At 34.7% G+C, this 24,566-nt stretch overlaps 1 protein-coding gene across 1 annotated transcript in view; it reads right to left on the bottom strand.

Annotated features, from left to right (window-relative positions):
- Positions 1 to 376: 376 nt before the first annotated feature.
- The window catches only part of SCN9A (sodium voltage-gated channel alpha subunit 9), a 162,588-nt gene continuing 138,398 nt past the window's right edge, over positions 377 to 24,566 (bottom strand). Inside the window, exons 20-27 of the mRNA XM_008687055.2 lie at positions 23,721 to 23,894; positions 19,520 to 19,642; positions 15,325 to 15,606; positions 14,618 to 14,671; positions 13,564 to 13,701; positions 6,899 to 7,003; positions 4,850 to 5,120; positions 377 to 1,976 (exon numbers count right to left, since the gene is read on the bottom strand). Coding sequence (XP_008685277.2) covers positions 784 to 1,976; positions 4,850 to 5,120; positions 6,899 to 7,003; positions 13,564 to 13,701; positions 14,618 to 14,671; positions 15,325 to 15,606; positions 19,520 to 19,642; positions 23,721 to 23,894 — 2,340 coding nt within the window. The 3' untranslated portion in view covers positions 377 to 783. The remainder of the gene's footprint in view (positions 1,977 to 4,849; positions 5,121 to 6,898; positions 7,004 to 13,563; positions 13,702 to 14,617; positions 14,672 to 15,324; positions 15,607 to 19,519; positions 19,643 to 23,720; positions 23,895 to 24,566) is intronic.

Raw genomic sequence — 24,566 nt, 5'->3', positions numbered from 1 at the left:
TCTTTTGAGGAATGTGATATGTACTTAAAATAATTTTTCATGTTGCATGGTTATCGTATGAACAAAGAAGGACATTTTAAAAGGCAGGCTATGAAGCACAATACTCTAAAGGTAAGTCTTATCCTGGTTGGTCTATGAGTCACGATGAATGAAAAATATTTGTTGAAATGAATAGCCTACATATGTTTTTAATCCTATGGCATTGTATAGGCACATAAAAATTGGTTCTGATGCAGTATGGAATAAATGCAAGCACCCCAAAATATAGAATGACCTCTGCACACGGAGAAGAGTCATGCTCCCTACTAACAAGCCGTGTTGACTAAACACTCATTACTAATGGCTACTCCTTCTATCAGGGCATTTCATTGCAAAGCCAAGGTAAAATACTTTCATAGATATCCAAATGATAGATGGGTGTGTGTTTGTATTTGCATGGGAAACACGAATGTTTACAATCCTGTGAAAAGATGACAAGGCAGATGCGAACATTTTCCACATGGTCTTCTGATTTATTAAAAGCAAATAAAATTAAATCCGCTTTGTTTGCTGTAATCAAGAATCCCTATAGCGTACTCTTCCAATTCGTACAGAATCATTTACTGATGCAAATGTAGCCACCTGCTCACGCTGCCCACCTATTTTAGGGAATCAGAGCTAGTCACCGCACTGACTTTGAGAATATTTCGATAAAAAGTTTGGCATAGACTTCCATAAAAGAGTCTTATTTAACACAAATATATCACCTTCAGAGGCTGTAAACAATATATCAAAAACGAAGCTCTATTTTTCACTTTCCTTGCCATCTTTCCCTTTGTCTTCCTTTTCTGTTTTGTCTGTTTCGTATTTCTCTTTGTCTGGCTTTGTCACACTGTCATATGAAGGTGGAGAGACCGTGGACGGGGTTGCATCTGTTTTTTCTGGACTCGAGTTCTCATTAATGTTATCAAACACCATATCTTCTTTTTTGGGCAAACCATCATCTCGGTCTCCATCTTTTATGTATATACTTGATATATTTTTGACATTTTGCCGTAAGCGGTAACGTCTGTAAGCACGCTGAATGACAGTAGCAGACACATCTTCTTGTTTTCGTTTCAGTGTAGTTGTTATGGGTTCGTAGGACACTTTAGAAGGATTTGCTGACATGAACCTTTCCTCCATCTGTGAACGGAGAGAGTCCATCTCTCCACTTTCACCCAAAACACGCTTTGTAAAAGCAAATAAGATGTCTAGACAATGGATCCGGTCCCCACTGACCATGGGCAGGTCCATGGCAATGAGCTGGACTTTGTTTGGTTTGGCTATGAGAAGAGGAGGATCCAGGGCAGCTGCGAAATCCGAGAGCTTGCTGTATTCTATAAACTGGGTGGCATCGGGATCAAACTTCTCCCAGACCTCATAGAACATCTCAAAGTCATCCTCGCTCAGGGGCTCAGTACTTTCCTCAGTAGCAACACTGAAGTTCTCCAGGATGACAGCGATGTACATGTTCACCACGACCAGAAATGAGATGATGATGTAACTGACAAAATAGAAAATCCCGACAGATGGGCTACCGCAGTCTCCTTCAACTGAACTTCCAGGATGAACTTTTTTTGGATCACAGTCAGGGGGCGCACTGTTGAGAATAGGTGCTAGCAGTCCGTCCCAGCCAGCAGAGGTGGTAATTTGGAACAGGCAGATCATGCTGTTGCCAAAGGTCTCGAAGTTGAACATGTCATCAATTCCAGCCTCCTTTTTAACATAGGCAAAGTTGGACATTCCAAAGATGGCGTAGATGAACATGACCAGGAAGAGCAGGAGGCCGATGTTAAACAAGGCCGGAAGGGACATCATCAGAGCGAAGAGCAGCGTGCGGATCCCCTTGGCGCCTTTGATCAGTCGCAAGATTCGACCAATCCTGGCAAGCCGGATCACTCGGAACAGGGTAGGAGACACAAAGTACTTTTCTATCAGCTCAGCCAGAAACATACCTGGTAAGGGAGGGGATGGAAATAGTTAAATTTCCATGCTACAGAAAATCATGACTTTTAAATAATTTTATCTGCCATCTTCTCTCTTGCGATTCAGGACTGTCATTTTATATTGAAAGCAATTTCATAACAAAAGATTGAGCAATCCCAAAGGAAAATGAATGATGTTACAATTGTGACATTTCCCCTCCCTTTACTAAGTTTGTGGACATTTTTTTTCCTCCATAATAATTTTTGATTATAGAGGTGATACCTACTCATGTAGAAAATTCAAGCAATACAATAAAATGCTTAAAAGGAAATCTAAATCACCTGAAATACCATTATAATAACTGTTACTATTTTGTTGAGTATCACTTTAGACATTTTTCTGTGCAAGCACACACACACATTATCATATGAATGTAATTGTGTTACATATGCATTTTTTATAATCCATTTGAGTCACTTCATCATGTCACGGAAGTACTTCCATTCAAATGGCAACAACGTAATTTCTCATAGTTTTATAATATTCTGTCCAAATAACCACATATTGAAGAATTTTATGTTGTTTTCAATATTTTTGGCCGAGATAAATATAAAATAGGTATATTTTTTTCTAGTTACATGAACATCATTGGATAATATACTTACAGAATATCAAACAGTGCATTTAAAATTTTCTTATATATCACCAAACTTATCTCCAGAAAGCCTGTACAGTTCTCCATAGGGATATAGGAAAGTGCTCATCCTCCACAGGCTCAACCAGTATTGTGGTTCTTTAGAATTTTTACCAGAAAATCTTTATGATGTTTCAAAACATCTCATCATAAATTTTCTGTTAGAAAAAAATCCACATTTTTTTCTTGTTTATTGGACATTTTGTATGCTTGTTGGCTACTTTCAACCTTCTCTTTCTGGCCATGTCAAGTCCTTTGCCCATTTTTCTAATGAGAGATTTACTATTTTCTTATTGATTTAGGAGGACTATTTTTCTACTGAAAGTGCTAATCCTTTGTTGGCCTTACATGTTACATACAATTTTCCCCTGTGTTTTGTCTTTCAATCTCTTTGACTGGGGAGAGGTGGTGGTGAGTTTTACTCCATAGAGTATTTTGATTTTTTATATAATCTGTTATTTTCTTCTTCATAGACTCAAATTTTTGTCATAAATTGGAAGGACTATTCAGGTTCATAGTTATAAATCTATTTCTTCCTGAATCTATTTTTTTTACACTTTAATTTTTGATTCATGTTATCTTTCTACTGAGCAAGTTAGTAATTCTCTATATGGTGACGTTAAATTTTGAATTATCTATATGAACCCATTGAGCTTTTTAAAACACTGTTTTACTTCATCCATGTTATAATAATCTAAGTATCTAGCAATATAAGGCACCCCTCATTTCTTTAATTTTTCTTCCAGATAAATTTTAGAATCACTTAGACTTACATTGCCAATATATTATTTCCGTCAGGCAAAAAGACTTATTGATATTCTCATTGGGACAACACTGCATTTACAAATTAATTTATTTCAAAAATGTCATGATTACAGTGATAGCCTTCTTATCTAAGAAAAGCCTTCCAATTATTTAAGACTTCTTTTATGCATGTTACCTTTCCTCATAGAAGTCTTATGCATTTATTAAAGTTGTTACTGGATATTTTACTTTATTTTTATTGCAAATGCAAATGAGATTTTTCTTTAGGTATATTTTCTAAATTTTTTGTCCACATATAAAACATTTATGAATATTGATACATGAAATTTAAAGTTTGTACCTTCTGAATTCTAATTGAATCCCTTTTTTTGTTTGATTCTTTTTCATTTTTAAAGCATGTCATAATATGATCTGAAGATGAAGATCATTTGCTCCATGTACCCCTCTGTTTTCTTATCTAATTGCATCAGCCAACACTGTTAAAAATAGAGGTGACAGAGGAATCTTTTTTCTTCCCAACTTCATGGGAATGCTTCCACTATTTTGCTTGTTATTATTCTGAGATTCCTACCTAAATTTTAATTTGTTTTATTATATCTTAATACTTTCTTAATAGTCTTATTTCAAAAATTGATTTTGAATGCCTCTTCTAAGTGACATGGTACTTAATATTGAGGTGTTAGGTTATGTGACCTTTAACCTTTCTGGGCCTGGCTGTTTATCATCTGTAAGTTCAATGTGTATTAAATAATCTCCACAATCTCTTTCTGTCTAAAATTTGTAATTCTAAAAATAAATGCAACCCTAAAATACTGGGCAAGGCATGTGCAGATACTGAGAAAACAAGAGGACAGAGAAACAGCTATAGTAATGAAAGGGGAAGAAGTATAAAATCATGTACTGTGATTCACGGCCATGACCGGGGTTGGTTGAGAAATGATTCTGTTTTATGGATTGCCACGAATGAAGCCATAAGAAATGAAAATGGCATTTCTTGAGGCCTTACCTTCACTTCAAATTCAGAAAGAATTTTCACAAAGAGTCAGGCATATTCTGGCTATTAACGATCATTAATCAAGGGACAGTTCTCATGATGTGCTAAAACTAGAAGTGATTTCAGATTCTGCACTGGTCTTCCTACCTACATATAGGTCTTTCTACTACTTACCTACATGTAGACACAGTTGCTACTTCTGTGAAGGATAATCTTGGAAATCAAATAGCAAGGAGCATCACATGCTTCCAATAAATAGAAAAGTTGTGGCTTCGAGACCTGGAGCATGAACCCAGGAATTCTAACACAGAGGTCTTTATTTCATTTTGTTGTTTTAAAGTTTCCCTCTTTCTTTCATTTTACTCATGTACTCAAAAAAACTTACATTCAAGAATTCAGAAGCTTCTCTGAGCATATGTGTAATATAGTTTGATTCAAAATGGTCTTACCTACAATGGAGAGGATTACGACCACGAAGTCGAAAATGTTCCATCCTACAGTGAAGTAGTAGTGTCTGAGGGAGATCAGTTTCAGCACACATTCTCCAGTGAAGAGGATAATAAAAACCACATTTATCCAATATAAAACATCAGTCATGTATTCACTTTGTCCTTCTTTTTCTACCATCATGGTTACCATGTTAAGGCAGATAAGAACCATAATGGTGATATCAAAAACTTGGTTTGTTACTAGGTCAAATATACATCCTTGGAATTTGTTCTGAAAAAAAAAAAACAAAACAAAAATCCAACAAGAGAAATATGGAATGTAGCGTAGATTTTGCAAGTATTCATCATCATTACATTAGTAAAAAATATTTTGAAAAGGTATGTCTTCAAAAGTTGCATAAATTATCCTTGGTCATAGGTTCTTGATTTCTAGAAGAAATGTTATTAATGAGTTAAATCTAACTCAGAGAGAATGAAAACTTTTTGTTTTTGTTGTTGACTTCTGCTATATACCAGACCAGCCAGATTTCACTTGGTTGTGTATACTAACATTTGCTTTTAAACTCATCCACCCTGGTATGTTATACATGAATTGCCATAGTCATAGGTAATTTTTTACTAAGAAAACTTCAGCTCCACTACCTGAAGTATTTCAAGTTAATAAAATAACAGGTCTCTAAATTTCTACTTTGTCATATTATTTTAGCTAGTATGTTACATGGTCGTGCACTGATATGACTGCTATGGTATCAGAGACCTATAATTTCCTATCTCTTTCATGTATAGAATACAGATTTCCATACACATCCATACTTACATGTCACCTTTCCTTTTAATCTCACCGCCAGTGTTATGCTTTCCAGGAAACATAGCTTTTAAAATCCTTTTTAATAGTTGCATAGGAAAGTTTTAAGGCATCTTACCAAGATCAAGTAGGGCAAGTAAAATATTAAATACCAGGGCTTCAGATCCATCGATTGTGATTCAGTAGGTTGGTTGAGATCCGGCAATGAGTCCACTTAAAAAGTGCCGGTGATCCTCATGTAGACAGCTGGGTACTAACTGGCTTTGTCTTCAGCCGTGACTCTTTGGCAGGGTATGTTACGTTGAATATAAATTGAAATGCATATAATGCAGTTAAACTTTTGTTTGCCCCCAATGGTTAGAGGAATACAAACTATCCTTTGACTGCTAAGACTCACTATTTCCATCTGAGCCCATTCTGGTCTTTGATGTCACGGTAGAAAAAAAGTTTAGATTCATGATCAGTCCAACTGCTTCTCTAGCTATCTGTCACAATATCAAAAATCTGCAAGTTAGTGTTACCCTACCGATAGATAGCAGTCACTACATCATAAGATCATCATTTAGATAAATACATTTCAATCAAAAGTAAATTTTATATGTATCCTCTACAGGCCATTGTACTTGTAGTAAGCTATGTAGCTAATATAAAAGTAAAACCATATATATAATTACTTTTCATTTTGATAGAAAAATTAAAAATAAGAATATTAAGAAGTATGATAATGTTCAAAATACATACATTTAATTTTATAAGGACCTTTGTTCAAATATTAGCATTTATGTTTAAGAACTAGTTGTACATTAAAGATGAATTAAAAATAATTTGAAAGTTTATATGCCAGAGACATATATGTGTACATATACAGTTGACCCTTGAACAACACAGGTTTGAACTGCATGGGTCCACTAATCCATGAACTTTTCTTAAATACTGTATAGTACTGTAAATGTATATCCTCTTCTTTATGATTCTCTTAATAACATTTTCTTTAGCTTACCTTATGTAAGAATGTATGTATGTATACACATATGTATATAATACATATAACATGTAAACTATGTGTTCATCAACTGTTCAGGTTATCGGTAAGATTTCTGGTCAACAGTAAGCTATCAGTAGTTAAGATTCGGGGAAGTCAAAAGTTGATACACAGACTTTCAACTGTGTAGAGGGTTGGTGCCCTTAACACCTGTGTTGTTTAAGGATGAACTGGTTTTACTTTTTTGTTTTGTTTTGTTTACCCCTGGCCGAGGTATTGGCTTTTGTGGTTTCTTAGATCCCAGCTTTTTCATTGCATTATAATACTTCTTCTGTTCTTCTGTCATAAAGATGTCTTGACCTCCAAGGTAAAGAAATAAAAATAAACCTAGTTAAAACCAGAATCATTGTCTAGATCTTTCCTCAGATCATTAAGACAGGTTAAAAATGTTTTATATAGAAATAAAATGCATTTTATTATGTGTTACATAGCTATAAATAAAATGTCTTAAATAATTACTTAGATATAGGCCCATGACTCTCCATAAATAATGTAATGTGCATATGTAAAATATATATATTGCATATACTAATTATTGCCCCAATTTTCTTTTGGTGAGGTAACCTGTGTTATTTTAAACTATGTGCTGATATTTCATTTTATCTGCTACTTGTCTCATCAGGCATTTTATTTTATTTTAATTTTTTTTATTATGTTCAGTTAGCCAGCATATAGTACATCATTAGTTTTTGATGTAATGTTCAATGATTCATTAGTTGCATATAACACAACATATGCTCATCACAACATATGCCCTCCTTATAATACCCATCACCCGGTTACCCCATCCCCCCACCCCCTCCCTTCTTCATCAGTCATTCTATTGCTAAATAAACCAATATATTAGGAAGGGTTATAAGAAATAAGAATACCGAATATCTTTTTTGATGATTTGTCTAATATTTGGGACTCTAATGAAAAGTAGGGGCCAAAACAATAGCAAAAATAGTTTTATACTCATTTGTATTCATTTACAAATGCCATATTCCTTTAGCATGGAAAAAGAATAAACAGTAGTGCCCTCTTATCCGTGGTACCCCTTTCCATGGTTTCTGTTACCCATGGTCAACCGTGGTCTGGAAGCAGGTGATCCTCCTTCTGGCACACCATCAGAAGGTCAATAATAGCCCAAGCTACATCACAATGCCTATGTTATTCACCTAACTTCATCTCATCATATAGGCATTTTATCACTCACATCATCACAAGAAGAGTATGTACAGCACAATAAAATAGTTTGAGGGAGGCCATATTCACATAACTTGTATTACAGTATATTGTTCTATTTTATTATTAGTTATTGTTGTTAATCTCTTACTGTGCCTAATTTATAAATTAAACTTTACCACAGGTATGTATGTAGGAGCAAAACATGTTGTTTTTAAGGTTTTGTACTATCTGTGGTTTCAGGCATCCACTGGGGCATTGGAACATCCCCTGTAGATAAGGGGTGGGGGAGGCTACTGTAAAATGAACATGTAACAAATATATCTGTGTGTGTGTTTCAAGAAACTGGTTAGCTACTTTTTTCATCCCAATAAAGGAATTTCAACATAAACATTATGGGTGCCAACATTATACATAACAGCATTCTGGGTATTGAGAAAATTACAATTAATCCAGGATCTTTGACCTAAAGGACTTCTTCTTTTTTTTTTTCAATAATAATTTTTTATTATATAATGTTAGTCACCATAGAGTACATCCCTAGTTTTTGATGTAAAGTTCCATGATTCATTACTTGTGTATAACACCCAGTGCACCATGCAATACGTGCCCTCCTTAATACCCATCACCAGCCTATCCCAATCCCCCACTCCCCTCCCCTCTGAAGCCCTCAGTTTGTTTCCCAAAGTCCACAGTCTCAAATGGTTCATTCCCCCTTCTGTTTACCCCCCCTTCTTCTTCCCTTTCTTCTCCTACTGATCTTCCTACTTCTTATGTTCCATAAATGAGTGAAACCATATGATAATTGTCTTTCTCTGCTTGACTTATTTCGCTTAGCATTATCTCTAAAGGACTTCTTAATTGAGTACACAACCTTAAGTTTCAATAGTAAAAATAACTAACATCTAAATGAAGTTTTTTTTATCTTTTCAACACTATAAGAGTTTAACTCTCACAAAAGATGCTTAGAAGCTCTACCTGTTCTTTTAGGGTATGCTAATTTTCTTAAAATTATCTGTAATTTTTACATATTCACATATTTTCTACATTGATCTGTAATATCAACTTTTTAGTTATGGGATAAATTGGTATAATCCATGTAATTAGGAATTTATTTTGGGAATTTACAGTTCTCAAATCTTTACTTAACTTGTAGGGTCCTGTAGTTAAAGATGATCTGGTTATGACTCTGGGAAACAAACTGAGGGCTTCAGAGGGGAGGGGGGGAATGGGATAGGCTGGTGATGGGTATTAAGGAGGGCATGTATTGCATGGTGCACTGGGTGTTATACGCAAGTAATGAATCATGGAACTTTACATAAAAAACTAGGGATATACTGTATGGTGACTAACATAATATAATAAAAAATATTATTATAAAAAATAAAGATGATCTGGTTATGGTTTCCCTTTGATTTTCTTGGATCAGGCAATATTCAGTTTCCTATTATATTGCATTTTTTAAAATTTATCAAATACCTAATGGTAACCAGACTCCTCTTTCTTTCTTAATGCATTTTAATTTCCCTTTATTCTAGTTGATATACAGTCTTGGCTATTTATCTTACTGATACTAGGCATCAGGGAGAGCCTTCAGGCCAATGTTAAGAGAACCACTCATGAGCAACGGCTGAATCCATAACACATCAAGAACTTACCAGAAGAAGCTAGGAAAACACTGGGAAGAGAACTATGAATTCGAGGTAAAAATCAAAGTAGCAAATTTTAACTTCTCTTAAAATAATGCCAAAATAATAAGAGGTGGGATGAAACCAGGAGGAGATTACAAGATGCTCCAATAGAGGACCTTGTGTTGTTTGGTTTGGTTTTACTGTAGCTTTAGAGATCTTATAAAAAATGCATCCCTTTAAAAGCTAGATGAAAGACATTCTAGACATCAGGCTGGTCTTTTTCAATATTACATACTATGTCAAGGCTGTGTTACATAGTACTTAACAATTTAGTTCTGGTGTCAGATCATCTTTGTTCAAATCCTATCTCTGTTGTCCTCGGGCAAGTTTCTTAGGGTCTTTAAGGATAAGTCATGTTGTAACACCTCGATGGTTTGTTGGGAGGATCAATTGAGATAATGCATTTAAAACACTCAGCAGCATGCCAGAAACACAAGCCCTCAGTAATTGTTAGTTGCTGTTACTGCAGTTGTTATTAACCTTCTTAGCAAGGTTATAGTTACCAAAAGGGGTTGCTTTACTTAGAATTTACCCATATGTACCCAGGTCTATACTAGGTCTTTGTGTAAATATACTACATGTTTTCCCTTTTATAACTTGAGCCTATTAATAATTTGTTTCTAATTTTCCAAGTATGTTTTCTGATGAATTAAACTGTAAATCACATGAACTTATTAAATGAAAACATTACCTGTATAAGTAAAGGGTATTTGGAAAAACTAGTAAAGTGGGGTTGGTTATGAAGAGGTATGGGTAGTTGGTAGGGCCATCAGCTGAGACCAAAGTACTGAAGTTAAAAAGCCTTAAGAGGCAAGAATACACTATGAAAAGAACATGGGTGTTGAAATCAAACAGACCTTTGGATCATGACTGCCAGTGGACCTGTTACTTGATTTGAAACAAGCTACTTATCCTTACTAGGCCAGTGTAAGCACTTTTGTGTAAAGATGCCACTTCCGTTAGCCTGTGCTATGGATTAGATGAATTTGTATCTACAAAGTATCTAGCAGAAAGGCTCCTATGCAGTAGGTTAATTGAAGTGTTGGTTCTGTCTCTTAGTAGGGTGGAAAGAAACCTGAAGCCATTCAGTAAAGGTCAGAAAACAAAAGGCAAGCTTAAACTGCAAATGAAATACTGGAAGGAAGGTAGGGGATAGTGGTAGTTGCCAGTGCTTCTAAATTAGTAACTTTTGCCTGAGAGTAATGGTAATGGTGTCAACCCATCCTATCTTCTTCCAGTGGCAATTCTTGTTGCAAGAATAATATTTAAAAGCAAGGAGGTTAAAGCAATGAGGGCTGTGGCCGTTCTGTTCATGGTCACATGGCTTTATCTAGATACATGTCTAATTTATACTATTCAGGGAATACTAGGGAATCATGGATATGCTTACATACACACATTTATAACGACTAAAATTGAAAAAAATAATTAAATTGAAAATTAGAGTATACTTTGTAGAATTACTTTCGTTTAATTATCAATTTTTAAAGATTCTCTATGTAAAGGCATGAATATATGATAATCTTAGCTAAGTGTACCTCTCAGATATTAAATGTAAGAATGGAAGATGGAATTTTAAAATACCTTTGAAAAAAACCCCTGTATCTGGAAATGTAAGCATAAATAACATTTAACATTTACTAAATTTTCTCCCAATTATGAATATCAATCATGTACAATAATGATATTTCATTGCATGTTCATTTGTCTTTTCTGAGATGCTAAGCCGGTATCTAATATCACTCTTTGGATTCCACTCCTTATCTTTGAAAGGTATCTTTTCCTGTGGATGGTGCTACAGCCACAGTACCTCAGTCAACTTAGACAGGAACACTGAGACTTCTTAGATGCTTTATCTCTTGCAAATCACAGACAGTACTGTAGACTCTATCCCCTACAATCTCTTCATTGAACATATCCCATATTCTCCATTGCTGCAAATGACTAACTGAAGACTTAAGTGTGGTTGGGTTGGAAGGTAATGCAGAGTCTGACCTAGTATTTGGTCTCTCTCCAATCATTTATACATCATTATTGGATTCATTTTTTAAGTCAGGACTGAGTTTTCATGGTCTCTGGAAGACGAGACTCCAGTTGGATCTCTACTAAAGCTCCTTCCTAGCTCTCAGATAGCATGCAAATAACACAAACTCTCTGAGAGGGGAAGTGAGGATATGACGCCTTTTAGATTTGTTGTAAAACCTAAGATTACACATGTGGAGTACTTTACACAGAATCAGACACATCATCAAATCTTAATAAATGCCAGTGTCCTGATTATATGTGCTCCCTTGCTCAAAATACCTCAGTGACACATCAGCTCCTACTGAAAAAGATCTAATACGGATTTTCAAATCTGCTCTCAACAAGACCCCATCTTTTACTATTTCTCTTCTTAAAACCCCATTGTTACCAGAGGGGAGGTGGGGACGGGCGAGACTAGTTAAATAGGGCATGGGGATTAAGGAGGGCACTTGTGATGAGCAGTGGGCGTTGGATGGAAGTGTTGAATCACTATATTGTACCCATCATACTGATACTACACTGTAAACTAATTGGAATTTACATGAAAACTTAAAAAGAAGTTCTCAAAACTCCATTCAAACTGGATGGAAGGCTATTCCTCCTGGATTGTTGTTTCTTTTGTCAGCCCTGTGCATGTGCTCACACATTTCTCTACCCTTCCCTGTGGATTGTTCATCTTTCTACCTCTCAGTTGCTACAAGTCTTCTTATTCATCTTCCAAGCCCTACCAATTGTCACATAAGTCGTACATCTTTCTATAGCTGTTTTTTTTCTGTTTGTATCTATTTTTAGCTCTGACTGCCCACTTAATTTTTGTTGTCATGGTTTTGTTAACTTTTCTTGTTACACTTATCATTATTTCATATTATAGTATTGGGGGATATAGCATAGTAGAGGACCTAAAAAATATATGAGGTATATGGGATCAACTGCTGACTATCAAAACTATCACTTACTTACCAGGTGTGTGATCTTGGGTCAATCATTAACCTTTTTGTGGCTGCCCACATTTATAAGACGAAGTCTATAATAATAATATATTTTATGGTGGATGTTTTAGGTTGAATTGTGTCCCCCCCCAAAATATATTTTAAAGTCCTAACCCCTGGTACCTCAGAATTACTTTATTTGGAAATATTGTCATTGTAGATGTAATTAAATTAAGGTGAGGTGTAAACCAATACGACCAGTGTCCTTTTAAGAAAAGGAAAGAGACACAAAGAGGGAGCACACCATGTGACCACGGAGGCAGAGGCTGAAGATATGCTCCCTAAGCCAAGTAACACTTGATCTACAAGACACTGGAAGATGCAAGGAAGGATTCTCCCCTAGAGGCTCTAAAGAGAGCATGGCCCTGCCAACACTTTGATTTTGGACTTGTAGCCTCCATAACTGAGAAAGAATAAATTTCTGTCATTGGAAGCCACCAGTTTGTGGTACTTGGTTACAGGAGCCCTAAGAAATTAATACAGTTGATGTGAAGGGTAATCAAACAGAAATCTCAGGAGAGTATCTCACTTGCAACATTTAACAAATCTTAATTTCCATCACATGTATCATTTTTTCTGCTGTAATGTAAACTCCCTGAGCTCAGGAACCATATCCTGTGTTGTTGTCCATCAAGGACCACGTACCTCACAGAACAGTGGCTCAGAGAATGAAGGAAATGTGTTTTGAATAAATACATAATTAGTATGCTAATTTTTATTGATTAATTATTAGTCCCTTATAAGGAACACTGAAAAAAAAAGAATACTTGTCATATTGCCTAAAAATAGTCATGACTTAGGAAATAATTATTTTCTATGAAGAGGTGAATGAGATTAAGCATATCTGTACTGTATTCTGGCCAATTATTTGAAAAATAAATGAAGTTCTAATGAAGCTAATTACTAATTGATATCAAAGTAAATTTCACATCATGTTTTTAGGAAAATAATTGTTCATATTTTTCACTGCAGTATAAAAACCTTAAAATACTTATCTTCTTTTTCTGTTGGTTGAAATTATCTATGATGACACCAATGAATAAGTTCAAAGTGAAGAATGACCCAAAGATGATAAAGATGACAAAATAAATATACATGTAGAGACTGTATTCATATATGGGCTGCTTGTCTACCTATAAAATTAACAAAAGTTAGCAGTATGTTGACAATAACATTAATCATTTTCTTTTTCACATGGTTTGACAAGTTAATCCAAATAGTTCTATCCTAGGTGAACTTGGCTTTTCAGAAGTCATAGCATTTTAAGGATCAGCATAAACGTTCTTAAAAATTTATTCAACATTAAGTAAATATTTATTACATGCTTACTATGTATATGAATATAATCTTCAAATGACTACAAAGGACTTAACTAAATGTAGTACTTGTTCTCAGACTGGTAGGACAATTTAGTAACTTCATGACCTAATGTACGTTTTCTATTTCCAGAAAAAAAAACTGTAAAAGAAATGATAACCATACTTATAGAAATTTCGTTGATTTTTTTCTTCATTTGATGACAGAAATGTCTTCCACTGGATTTAACTTTCTTAGCCATGGAACTCATTTCACATAAACTCTTCCACAGCATTTTAAATATAAAAACAATAAAAGCTGTGAGTAAAATTTTTAAAACCCATGAATAACATGTGTTATTGAATTCTTATTTTGATAAACATATTTATTGAGCACTTGTTTTTGCCAGGCTGTGCAAAGTGCTCTACTCACATTTTCTTTTCGGATCCTCAGAACAATGCCATCAAGTGGACATTGAATTTTTTTTGTTTTTTCAGTCAATAAACAGGACGAGAGAGGCAAAGTAATTTGTTCCAAGTCAGCTGCAGAGCTCGTATGATCCGAGAGGGCCAGAATTTGAGCAAGCTCTGTCACCAAACGCTGCACACATAATTGCTAGTCTATTATTAAGTGGAAGTTTTCATTTTGTGTGTACATACCAAGGGCTCCTTGGAGCTACTATTTGAAAATGGCCGAACTAAACTAAGGAGCCTTAGAAATTGTAAGTTTAGTGTAATATTGACCAATACTTACATTGACAGAATCAACAGCTGCATACATAATATCCATCCATCCTTTAAATGTGGCCTATAACAATAAAATCTGAATGTTAGGCTCATACTCTAAAATAGCCGTACATGAGTTTAGCCCATTCATTGTTACCTTTAGTGACACTGAATCACTGAGTTTTACTATATTTCAAAATATCAATTTAATATAAAGATGCTATGTCAAGAACAAAAAGGACATAGTCCCAAGTTACATTCTAAATCTTAGTCCTAGTTAATTATTTCCAGGTTGTTACAATTCCTACAAAGTTTGCACATGAACTTTTATTTTTCCAGAGGTAGAGAAGAATTTTATGAACAAGGCAAGAAACATTTTTTCTCCATTTCTTATGGATCCTCTATGATAGTGGGAAGTTCTTCTCATTCCCATGTAGTGTAAAATTGGCAGTCCAAAAACTATTTATTTTTGGAGCTACATTCAGGTGGTGCAAACGGCGAGGAGCCACATGACACCAAAAGTCAATTATGAATTAATGACTCTCAAATGCAACAGAATCTTTGCTTCTTAACTCATGTTTTATAGGTACATGTTCAAGAAGGACCAAGTCTCCTTTTTAAAGTCACAAAGTACCTTATGTTTAATTCCTAGGTAATAGATTATTTAAAGAATGACTTCTATCCCTCATCTAGTGTCTGCTAAAACATCAAGCATTCATGACAGGGCTCACTTACAACTTGAAGCAGAGACAGGTAACCAAGTCCAACATTATCAAAGTTCACCTTCAGGTTCTTCCATCGTACATTTTGACTAACATTCATCAGCGCGGAACAGTCGGAACGATTTTGAACTAGATTTGTTGGAAAGCGTGACCCGTCTGTGGTATTAACACACTCATAGAACTTCCCAGCAAACAAATTTACTCCCATGATGCTAAATATCAGCCAGAATATAAGACACACCAGTAGCACATTCATGATGGAAGGAATTGCACCAATGAGGGCATTCACGACCACCTAGTATTCAAAAGTAAGAAAAGGATGATTAGGAGTAGGAAAAATGTTAAATGGTCAACATTAATGAAACACAACGCAGAATTAAAGAAATTAGAAAAGCCACCCTTACATGTTTAAGACATCAAACCACCAACCAACATGTATTAATTGAATGTCTATGCTCAGTAGTATGCCCAGCAAGACAAAATGAGACAGGAGCCCTGTGAACAAGTTTACTAAAATATATGATGAACACACATTGAAACTAATAGCCACGATGCAAAACAAAGTAACTAAAATGATACCACAGCTTAAATAACTGAAAAAATAAAAATAATAAACCAAAAACCTGATATATGTAAGGTGAAGTCGTAAATCTGCATACTCTAGGGGAAAAAAAAAAGGAAATTTCTAAGTATGAATGATAACAAATAAATAAAATGTACATTCAAAGGTTCATAGTCCTAGAATGACCAGTGCTAAAATTCTCCCATATTGAGAAGCTACTGGTGTATATAAGCTGGAGTTGAGGTTAGGAGTCTTTTATTGTATGAACCCTTTTTATCTAATTGGTTTTGCTAGTTGTATGATACGTGAATTCAATCCAGACCTTGCGACCTCTGTTTCTTCATCTGCTAAAAGAGAGCCAACTTTTCAGATTTATTGTTCTAAGTTTAAATATACTTCATATATAAGTCCTTGGCTAAATACAGATAACGCTTGCCTCAGTTAAAATAAAAATGAAGGAGTTTATCTTTACTACTTCCTTTATTTCTGCTTTTCAGCATTTCCATTAATGACCAGTGCCTCTTGCCACTTCAATTTTCCTGCATGCAGAGTATTGTAGCATTTACCACTCTCCAGATTTTCCTAATTACCCCACCTTTCAAAACCTATGTCTTTTTATACTTCAACTCTAGTCTGAATTTGAGTCCAAACGCATTAAAGACCAATTTGTTAAGTAAGAGCCTTGTGCTCCCTCTTTTTTCCAAATGGTGAAACATTAAGCGTCCCTGACTACTTTTGAGATTGTCTAGAGCAGAGTTGGCAAACGCTTTCTTAAATATTTTTAGGCTTGGAGGGTTATATGGTCTCTGCAGCAACTATTCAGTTCTGCCACTGTGGCGATAAATTATAAGCAAATGGATATGGCTGAGAAGCAGTAAAACTTCCCTTATGAAACGAGCAACCAGCCTGTGGGGCTTTAGTTTGTTGACCTTTGGCCTAGAGCAATAGTTATTACCCTAGGGTCTATGACCTGTTGAGGTTCCGTGTGAGCATGAAATTATATGAAAAACATTATGGGTGTACTTTTTTAATGAGATGATTCATATTTTTATGAGATTCTGATAGTGTACATGACAGTAAAAGGGTTAGGAAGAACGGGAGTAAAGAATAAAGTTCAAAGTGGCCAGCTCTTTATCAAGCCTATGCTTTCCTCCTCACTTCCTATTGCCCTCCCCACTGTGTTTATCACCTAGGCCCATTGATCTTCCAGTCATTGCTCAAACATGCCTTGCACACTCAAGCCTGTGCTTCTCCCCCAGGTAGCGTCTCTGCCTGGAGTTCCTACATGCCTGGGATTTGGGACCACTCTTTCAGTCATGGCTCCAATGTCAACTCCTTGTGAGGCCCTCCTACACTTCCCCAGGAAGCCACTTCACCCTCCATGTTTCTGTAGAACTGCGTGCTTACTATTTTATAGCTGATGTCCTAGAGTAACTACCGTTCCCCTGTCTGTCTCTCCATGATTTTTGTCCCTATTCAGTGTTGGGGGGCTGGGTTTCTTCACCATTGTGCTCTTTTTATAGCATAATAACTGACACATAGCAGGTGTTTAAAATGTTTGCTGAAAGAATGTGAGTAATGGTGGGTCTCTGAGGGAGGTAGGTACATATCTGTCTGATAAGAAGCCATTTGGGAAAGTCAGTAAGCTTAAGAGCCTCAAGACTCAAAGGAAGCTAACTACAAAATGCCTTAAATCATTACTTCATTTATTCTTCAGAACCATCCTGCAGCGTGAAGGAACATATCCTTTCTGCATAGTTAATAAATGCTAAAGAGACATATCTGGTCCTCCAAATATGTTAAAACATTCTCCTGCATCCAGTTCAGCTCTATTATAGATAAAGAGCAAAGAGCAAAGAGGATAAAATAATGGGCTGGCTTAATTGCTAAGGGAAGTAGTTTTGTAGGGGAAAGTATATTCTTCATTCATGAAAATGCAGTATACTGATATTATCTGTTTGAGTCCAGAAATCAGTCATAAATTCTAGATAGATTGTAACATTCTACCAGTGCTCAAAAAATGAAGGTAATGCCAATGGATTCCAATACCACCTTTCTGTATAATAATGTAACTTGTAATTTTTCAATTCTTATATGATAAAAAAGATTGACTTAGATTTATCATTTTTTTTGTATAATCATGATCTCTCATATACACGGGAGCCTCGTACACTGAATGCATTAAGCAGTAGACATGACAGTCATAGTTTAGCAGAGATAACACTGAAGATCTGCTAGACAAAAAGATCTCTGATTTCACCTGAGGTTTCAGATTTCCAAGCCCCATTCCAGAGTTTATGATCCAGTATGTCTGGAGTGGGACCTGGGCATTTGCATTTCTAATAGGTTCTCAGATGATGCTGATGACTGGTCTGTGGATTACACTTAGAGAAGTAGTGAGATAGACTAATCTGCATGTTGAGTTATTCAGGGACTACAGGTAGAGAGGCAATCAGATAAATAAGTAAAAAAAAAAACCCACAACAATATAACAAGGATTTTGTATGTCCGAGCATACGGGGGGATGCCCACTTATGCCCGATGGTGAAGAGACAAAGCAAATTTAAACTGAGCCTTACTGGTTGGATAGGTATCTGCTATACTGATGAGTTAGGGTTGGGACAGGGCAGGGAGAGGCACTCCCAGCCAAGAGAAAAACAGAAATATGAGAAAGCAAGTGTAAAGCTGGTGAAAAGGAAATTTGAGGAAAACAGCAATAAATAAGAATGTGGACTAATTAGAGAGAATAAGGTCATTGTCCTCCATGTATTTTATGAAGTTGCTGGTTTAATACACCTCTTAAAGCTAAGTTGCTACTAGTCATTATTTATCTCACCTCATTTATCTCTACAAAATGATCTTTTTTCAGGCACCACGCAGCCTAGTACAAATTACGTAAATTCTCAGAGCTTTAGTTTTGTCAAATGTAATTTGGAGATAATTCTACTTTCACTGAAACATTTATTTTAAGGATGAAATTTAAGGTGGTGGTTGATGCCACTTCATTTCTCTGTTTTTTCTTATGATTCCTACCCAGGGTAGCTCTTAAAAAAATGTTTTTTTAAAGATTTTGTTTATTTATTTGGCAGAGATAGAAAGAGAGCACAAGCAGGGGGAGCAGCAGGCAGAGGGAGAAGCAGGCTCCCTGCTGAGCAAGGATCCCCATGCAGGACTCGATCCCAGGGCTCTGGGATCATAACTGAGCCAGAGGCAGACACTTAACCAACTGAGCCACCCAAGTGCCCTATGAAATATTTTTTGAGCACTGGATACAGGCAAGTCCTCGATAATTTGTACATGGGAGATGTTATCAGAATGAATAGTGTCCCCTTCACTTAAATTTCCTGGCATAGAGAAGATTTTCATTTAAAAAAGGAGAAATCACTTATTTGGATTACTGCCTAATAATATTATGTGAAGGAGGCATTACTGTATTTGATTTACTCTTTGTTAAACAATATGCACTGACTGCTATGTATAAGCATATGTACACACACACACATATATAAACAGTCCATCTATATGTAGATATGTAGATATATGTACATATAAATATAAACAGTCCATAATTTCTATATACTCATTTTTTTATATTTTATACTCCATTTAGAAAATAAGGATATTAGAAAATTCAGCATTTTCTTACCCTCATTCCTTCAAATCTAGATAAAGCTCTTAGAGGTCTTAAAGCTCTAAGTGTCCGAAGGGATTTAATGGGGCCAAGGTCTGAGTAGCCGAGAGTGTTTGCAACTAAAGTAACCAAAGAAACCTACAAAAAATAAAATTTTTGTTAATCATTTCAATGAAATAATAAAGCATAAAAAAGAAAAGTCAGTTTCAAAGATCACTAAAAGCAGATCAACAAGAATAATATTTTATATATCAAGTTGTCTAGTCATTGCCTAAAAACAGGTAAGATGAATGAATGCTTTTGTAAGGAAGGCTAATGAAAATAAAAATAGAAGGAAAGTAGGTTATTTCTTATATTTGAATAAAAATCACACAAGCTTTTCACACTTTCTGTCATCAATGATTATGTACTTGCTTATCAATTCTGAACTTATGCTTGATATATTTAATTAGATATGCTATACATTTAGTTCAAGCAACTTATGTTATACATTTATGCTATACATTTAATTAGAGCAACTATCAAAGTTTCAATTATAATGAAACGTAGGGCATAACAAAGTGTGTGATTCTGAAGCTAAGTCATAAGACTGTGGCACTGACTCGACCAGATCTCAGTCCTACTATAAACCTTATTCAAAAGCATTCTGAAGACTCATGATTTTGAGATGGAGCTAATTCCCCACAAGACTGTTCTGCCTTGCAATTTCTCAGAATTGGCACCAAAGATTTACTTAGTAATAGTGGGAGAAAATCTCAACCATATGGAAGAGAGCACAAGAGTATATGATCTCACGGGTTTTACAATCAACACAGACATACAGAACTTCATCATGGTAGACCAGCCACAATGACCATAACCAGTATCCAACAGAAATTTGTGTTCTTTTCATAAACTATCTTAGAAGAAAGAACATGGATAGAAATAAAATCAATACACATTTTGTTAATAGAGCAATGAGCTCCTCAATGACTTCACATCTGGATCTGTAAATGCATTCTGTCTCTGAGTAAGTTCCATTTAAAAAATTCATTTGTTTTTACAGTGTGTGTAGCAGGAAGCAATGTCTAAGAACAATGTCCGGAATGCAGCTCTTCATTACGAATTAAGTACTGACTAAAAGATTAAAAATTTCCAGGGAAGACTAGGAATACCTGAGAGTCAACCTCCTTATATTTAACTATTGACAGAGTAGAAAAATTCATTGCTCCCAAGTTCACTGCTCCTGCTATCAAAGACAAGTAAACTGATTTATGAATCAAGATGTGTTGAAGTGTTTTGTTCTTTCTCATGCAGTTGCTTCCAAATTTCTTCATGTAACATTGTTTCTTTTTAACTTTTTATGCTGCATATCCAGCAGAACTAATCCTCCCTCATATCATTCTGAAATTCACCCACGTCATTCAGGTCCATTATTTTCCAATTAAGTACACTTAAGAAAATATGCTTTTTAATTAGAATAGCAAGTATTCCTCTTAATCAGGAAAAAAAAAAGTTTTTTAATGTCCATTATAATGGGAATAGCCCCTACAGAAATGGCAGACCCGATTTCCAAACCACTGTTAGGTGTTATGATATTGAATATAGTAGATACATATTATTGAGAAAACTAGAGATTACTCTCTGACTGAGAAGATATACACACATCTATTTATCTATGCATACATATGTATCTACACAATATACGCCAATACTGATGAATAATGCTCAGGCAAATAAATTTCAATTCAAGAAGCCTGCGGAAATCCAACAAGTCCATCCTGTGAATATCAAATCAGATCAGTTCTGAAACCTCAGTATGCACCAGAATCATCTGGAAGCCTCATAACAATAGTTTTCCGGGTCCCAACATCTGGGCTTCTGATTGAGTAGATCTTGGGTAGGTCCTGAGAACTGCATTACCAACAAGTCTCACCAATGCTGTTGGTTCAGGGATCATGCTTTGAGAACAACTCCTCTAGATAACTGGTTCAATTTTTGAGAAATAAAATCTCAGTTCCTCCTCCAAATCTGCATCACTAAATTTTCATCTCTACCAGCAAGAATATTGTGTACAGCTTCGCTCTCCATGTTGCATAATACAAATATTATATATAGAATATGTATTATATATAATATGTAATGTATGTTTTTGTATTTACATGTATACTTACTTTTTCTCAAAATACTAAATAATATTTAAAATTGAAGCTATATATCTGAGTTCCATATATTACGTACTCTTAAATATTAAGAATCACCAGTTCAGATTTTCAAATACAACATAAAATAATTTCTGCTATGAAATGGTTATCTCTTTCTTAACCTAAAATAAATTCAATTCTATGTATAAACTTTTATTACACAGACTGAGTGATGAAAATAACTGTTTGTGATAATATTTTTAAAGGTTTTTAAATATTTTATAATAACTTTTAAAAGACCCATTCATATTTAATGGTTAAGAGGAAAGAAAAGAAATATCCTACATTCCTTCTGTCATTTCTGTTTATTTTGGTTAGCCTTTCTTTAAATATACTATGTTACAAAAGCATCTATCTTACCATTTATTTTTCTAGTCAGTAACTAGGTAACATATATAAAAAGTAAATTAAAGAACAATCAATATGAGTCACTAATTAAGGTCTCAAAAATTAGAGATCTCACAGAGAAGGTCCAAGAGAACATAAGAGGTATAATGTATAGCTGTACCTTGAAAAAATTGCTTTTGCACATCACTGATATAGAAAACAAAAGTGTTATTATTTGCAATACTTTTATCTATTGAGCTGTTAAAGGAAGAGTTTACTGAGCTTTGGATAACAGTTGAGAAATTGAACTTTTGAGTAGATATGATAAGTTTTGGGTTAATTTTGCAGTCAGATTTGGCTATTTGTAGTCATGCTTACTCGTAATTTTGGTATCTATGAATGATGCCATATTTATCTTTTCTGAAAAGTTTGATAATGCAAACTCCTGGTTAAATGTTACAGCACTTGTTAACACTATAAAAATTTGCATGTCGCCCTCTAATTCCACATGAGATGGAAAACAAATCTCTAACAATTGTAACTGATTATAAGTTGTCCCTTCCCTAGTCACGAAGACCTAGATTCTGGAAAATCTAGGAGAATTAGTAAGAAGATGGAAAAAATAAATCATTCTGAGAAAAATTGGATTGGGAAATTGAGGTGAAGAATTAATTTAAGAAAGCCTTTTAAAATAATATAATGTAATTATTATATGTGATATATTATTAAATTATATCATTAAGATATAAAGTAAAATTGAATGCACTAAATAAGAATAAATTGATAAACTTGAATATTGCACCATTTCTATTTCAGATGCCTTAGTCTCACAGCTATTTTAGGATTTCTTTTCTATTTCAACAAGATTCCTAAAAAATGGTTTTGCTTTGTTAAAAATAATGCATAAGTTGAAGCATTCTTATATATTTTCTGTCATCCAAGTATTGAATATTTCTCTGAATTTATTACTTGAAATTGCCAATGCGTATTTTCTGCTTCACTGCCACTCCAGAGACGAAGGGTAAGTTAGATGTTTCAGGTGGAGACAAGAGTTGTGATTCATTCTGGTTTTCCCTCTCACTGTGACAAAGGTAAATATTTTGAAATTCCATGCCTAACCAACTCCTTAACCCAGAGTTAGTTAACTTTAGCTCTACCATTTTACATAACTTTCAGCTAACATATCAGACAACTCCTTAACCCAGAGTTAGTTAACTTTAGCTCTACCATTTTACATAACTTTCAGCTAACATATCAGACAACTTGATATATCCCTTTTATTTTCTAACTTCATATTGTAAAAAGAAAAATCGATGTTTTATCTTTTTAATCTGTGCCTCTGCCCTTTTCCATTCCCACCCCCCCACCACCAAGTTTTCATTTTGTTCTTCTTCCCAACAGGAATGATATTCAAATCATGTATATATACATGTATATAAAATCACATTTTCTCTGATTGCAGAAAACATATGCACGAGTAAATTATGAATGTTAGAATGGTACAGGAAAGAATTCACATTCATTGCAGAATTTCTCTTTTAATATTCCTTACATATATATTTCTATTGGCTATATTAATATTTCAAAAATACCTATAAAGCTATAGTCTGAAAGTACAAAAAGCCAATCAAGATTAAAATATGATAATGAACAATATTAGCGAAGGTTCCTTATAACACTTATTCGTAAGAATAAATCCAACTTACATCAACAATTAAGAAATCCAGCCAACACCAGGCATTGGTGAAATATGTTTTATAACCATATGCTACCCATTTTAGAAGCATTTCCAGAATGAAGACATAAGTAAATATCTTGTCAGCATACTCCAGGATAATCTTAATGGTCTTTTTCTTTTCAATATATATATCTTCAAAAGCCTGTGAAAATAGTATTCAAATTTCAATTCTCATCCAACTTAAAGCTTATGATTCATAACAAAAGCAGGAAATAAAATTCTAGTGGAGAATTTTATACTGAAAGATATATACTATTATGGGTTAGCTGACTTTCTTCTGGTTTACAGCTGCTATGTAACACTTAGTTCTAAACTTCTTACTAGTATGTGCCACTGGTCACTAGAGGTTAAGAGAAAGGGTGCAAAGAATAAAATTATTTATAATCCTCTAAAAGAACTATGATCTCTGATACTTGCAGTGATTTATACTTCATATGACTGCCCTTTACCTCTCTTCAAATTGGATGAATCCTGATAATTTAAGACACGATTCCCAGATTGTCCAGTCATATATATCTTTCTCACCCTTCACTGTCCTTCACACCCACCAGTAGGATTTGGAGATCTCCTTCAGTTCTTATATGCTTGTGTATTCCCAGTGCCTATAACTGTGTCAAGAACACAGCAGGAGGTAAGGGAGTTTGCTGAATGAATGAATTCAGTAGCTTATAGGGCTGTAGAACACAGGAGATGGTTTCTTTCTTTGAATTCTGCACAATATTTTATCATTCATTGAAAGCTTTAGCTCTACAAATCACTGTTGCACTCTGTCCATGAATGTGGCACCTTTTAACACTCTTCTAGAACTTTTAAT

The sequence above is a fragment of the Ursus maritimus genome, unplaced genomic scaffold (genome assembly GCF_017311325.1).
Source record: "Ursus maritimus isolate PB19 unplaced genomic scaffold, ASM1731132v1 scaffold_1, whole genome shotgun sequence".
NCBI classification, from domain to species: Eukaryota; Metazoa; Chordata; class Mammalia; order Carnivora; family Ursidae; genus Ursus; species Ursus maritimus.
The sequence above is the reverse complement of the archived record's forward strand: the minus strand, read 5'-3'. Positions and strand labels throughout refer to the sequence as shown.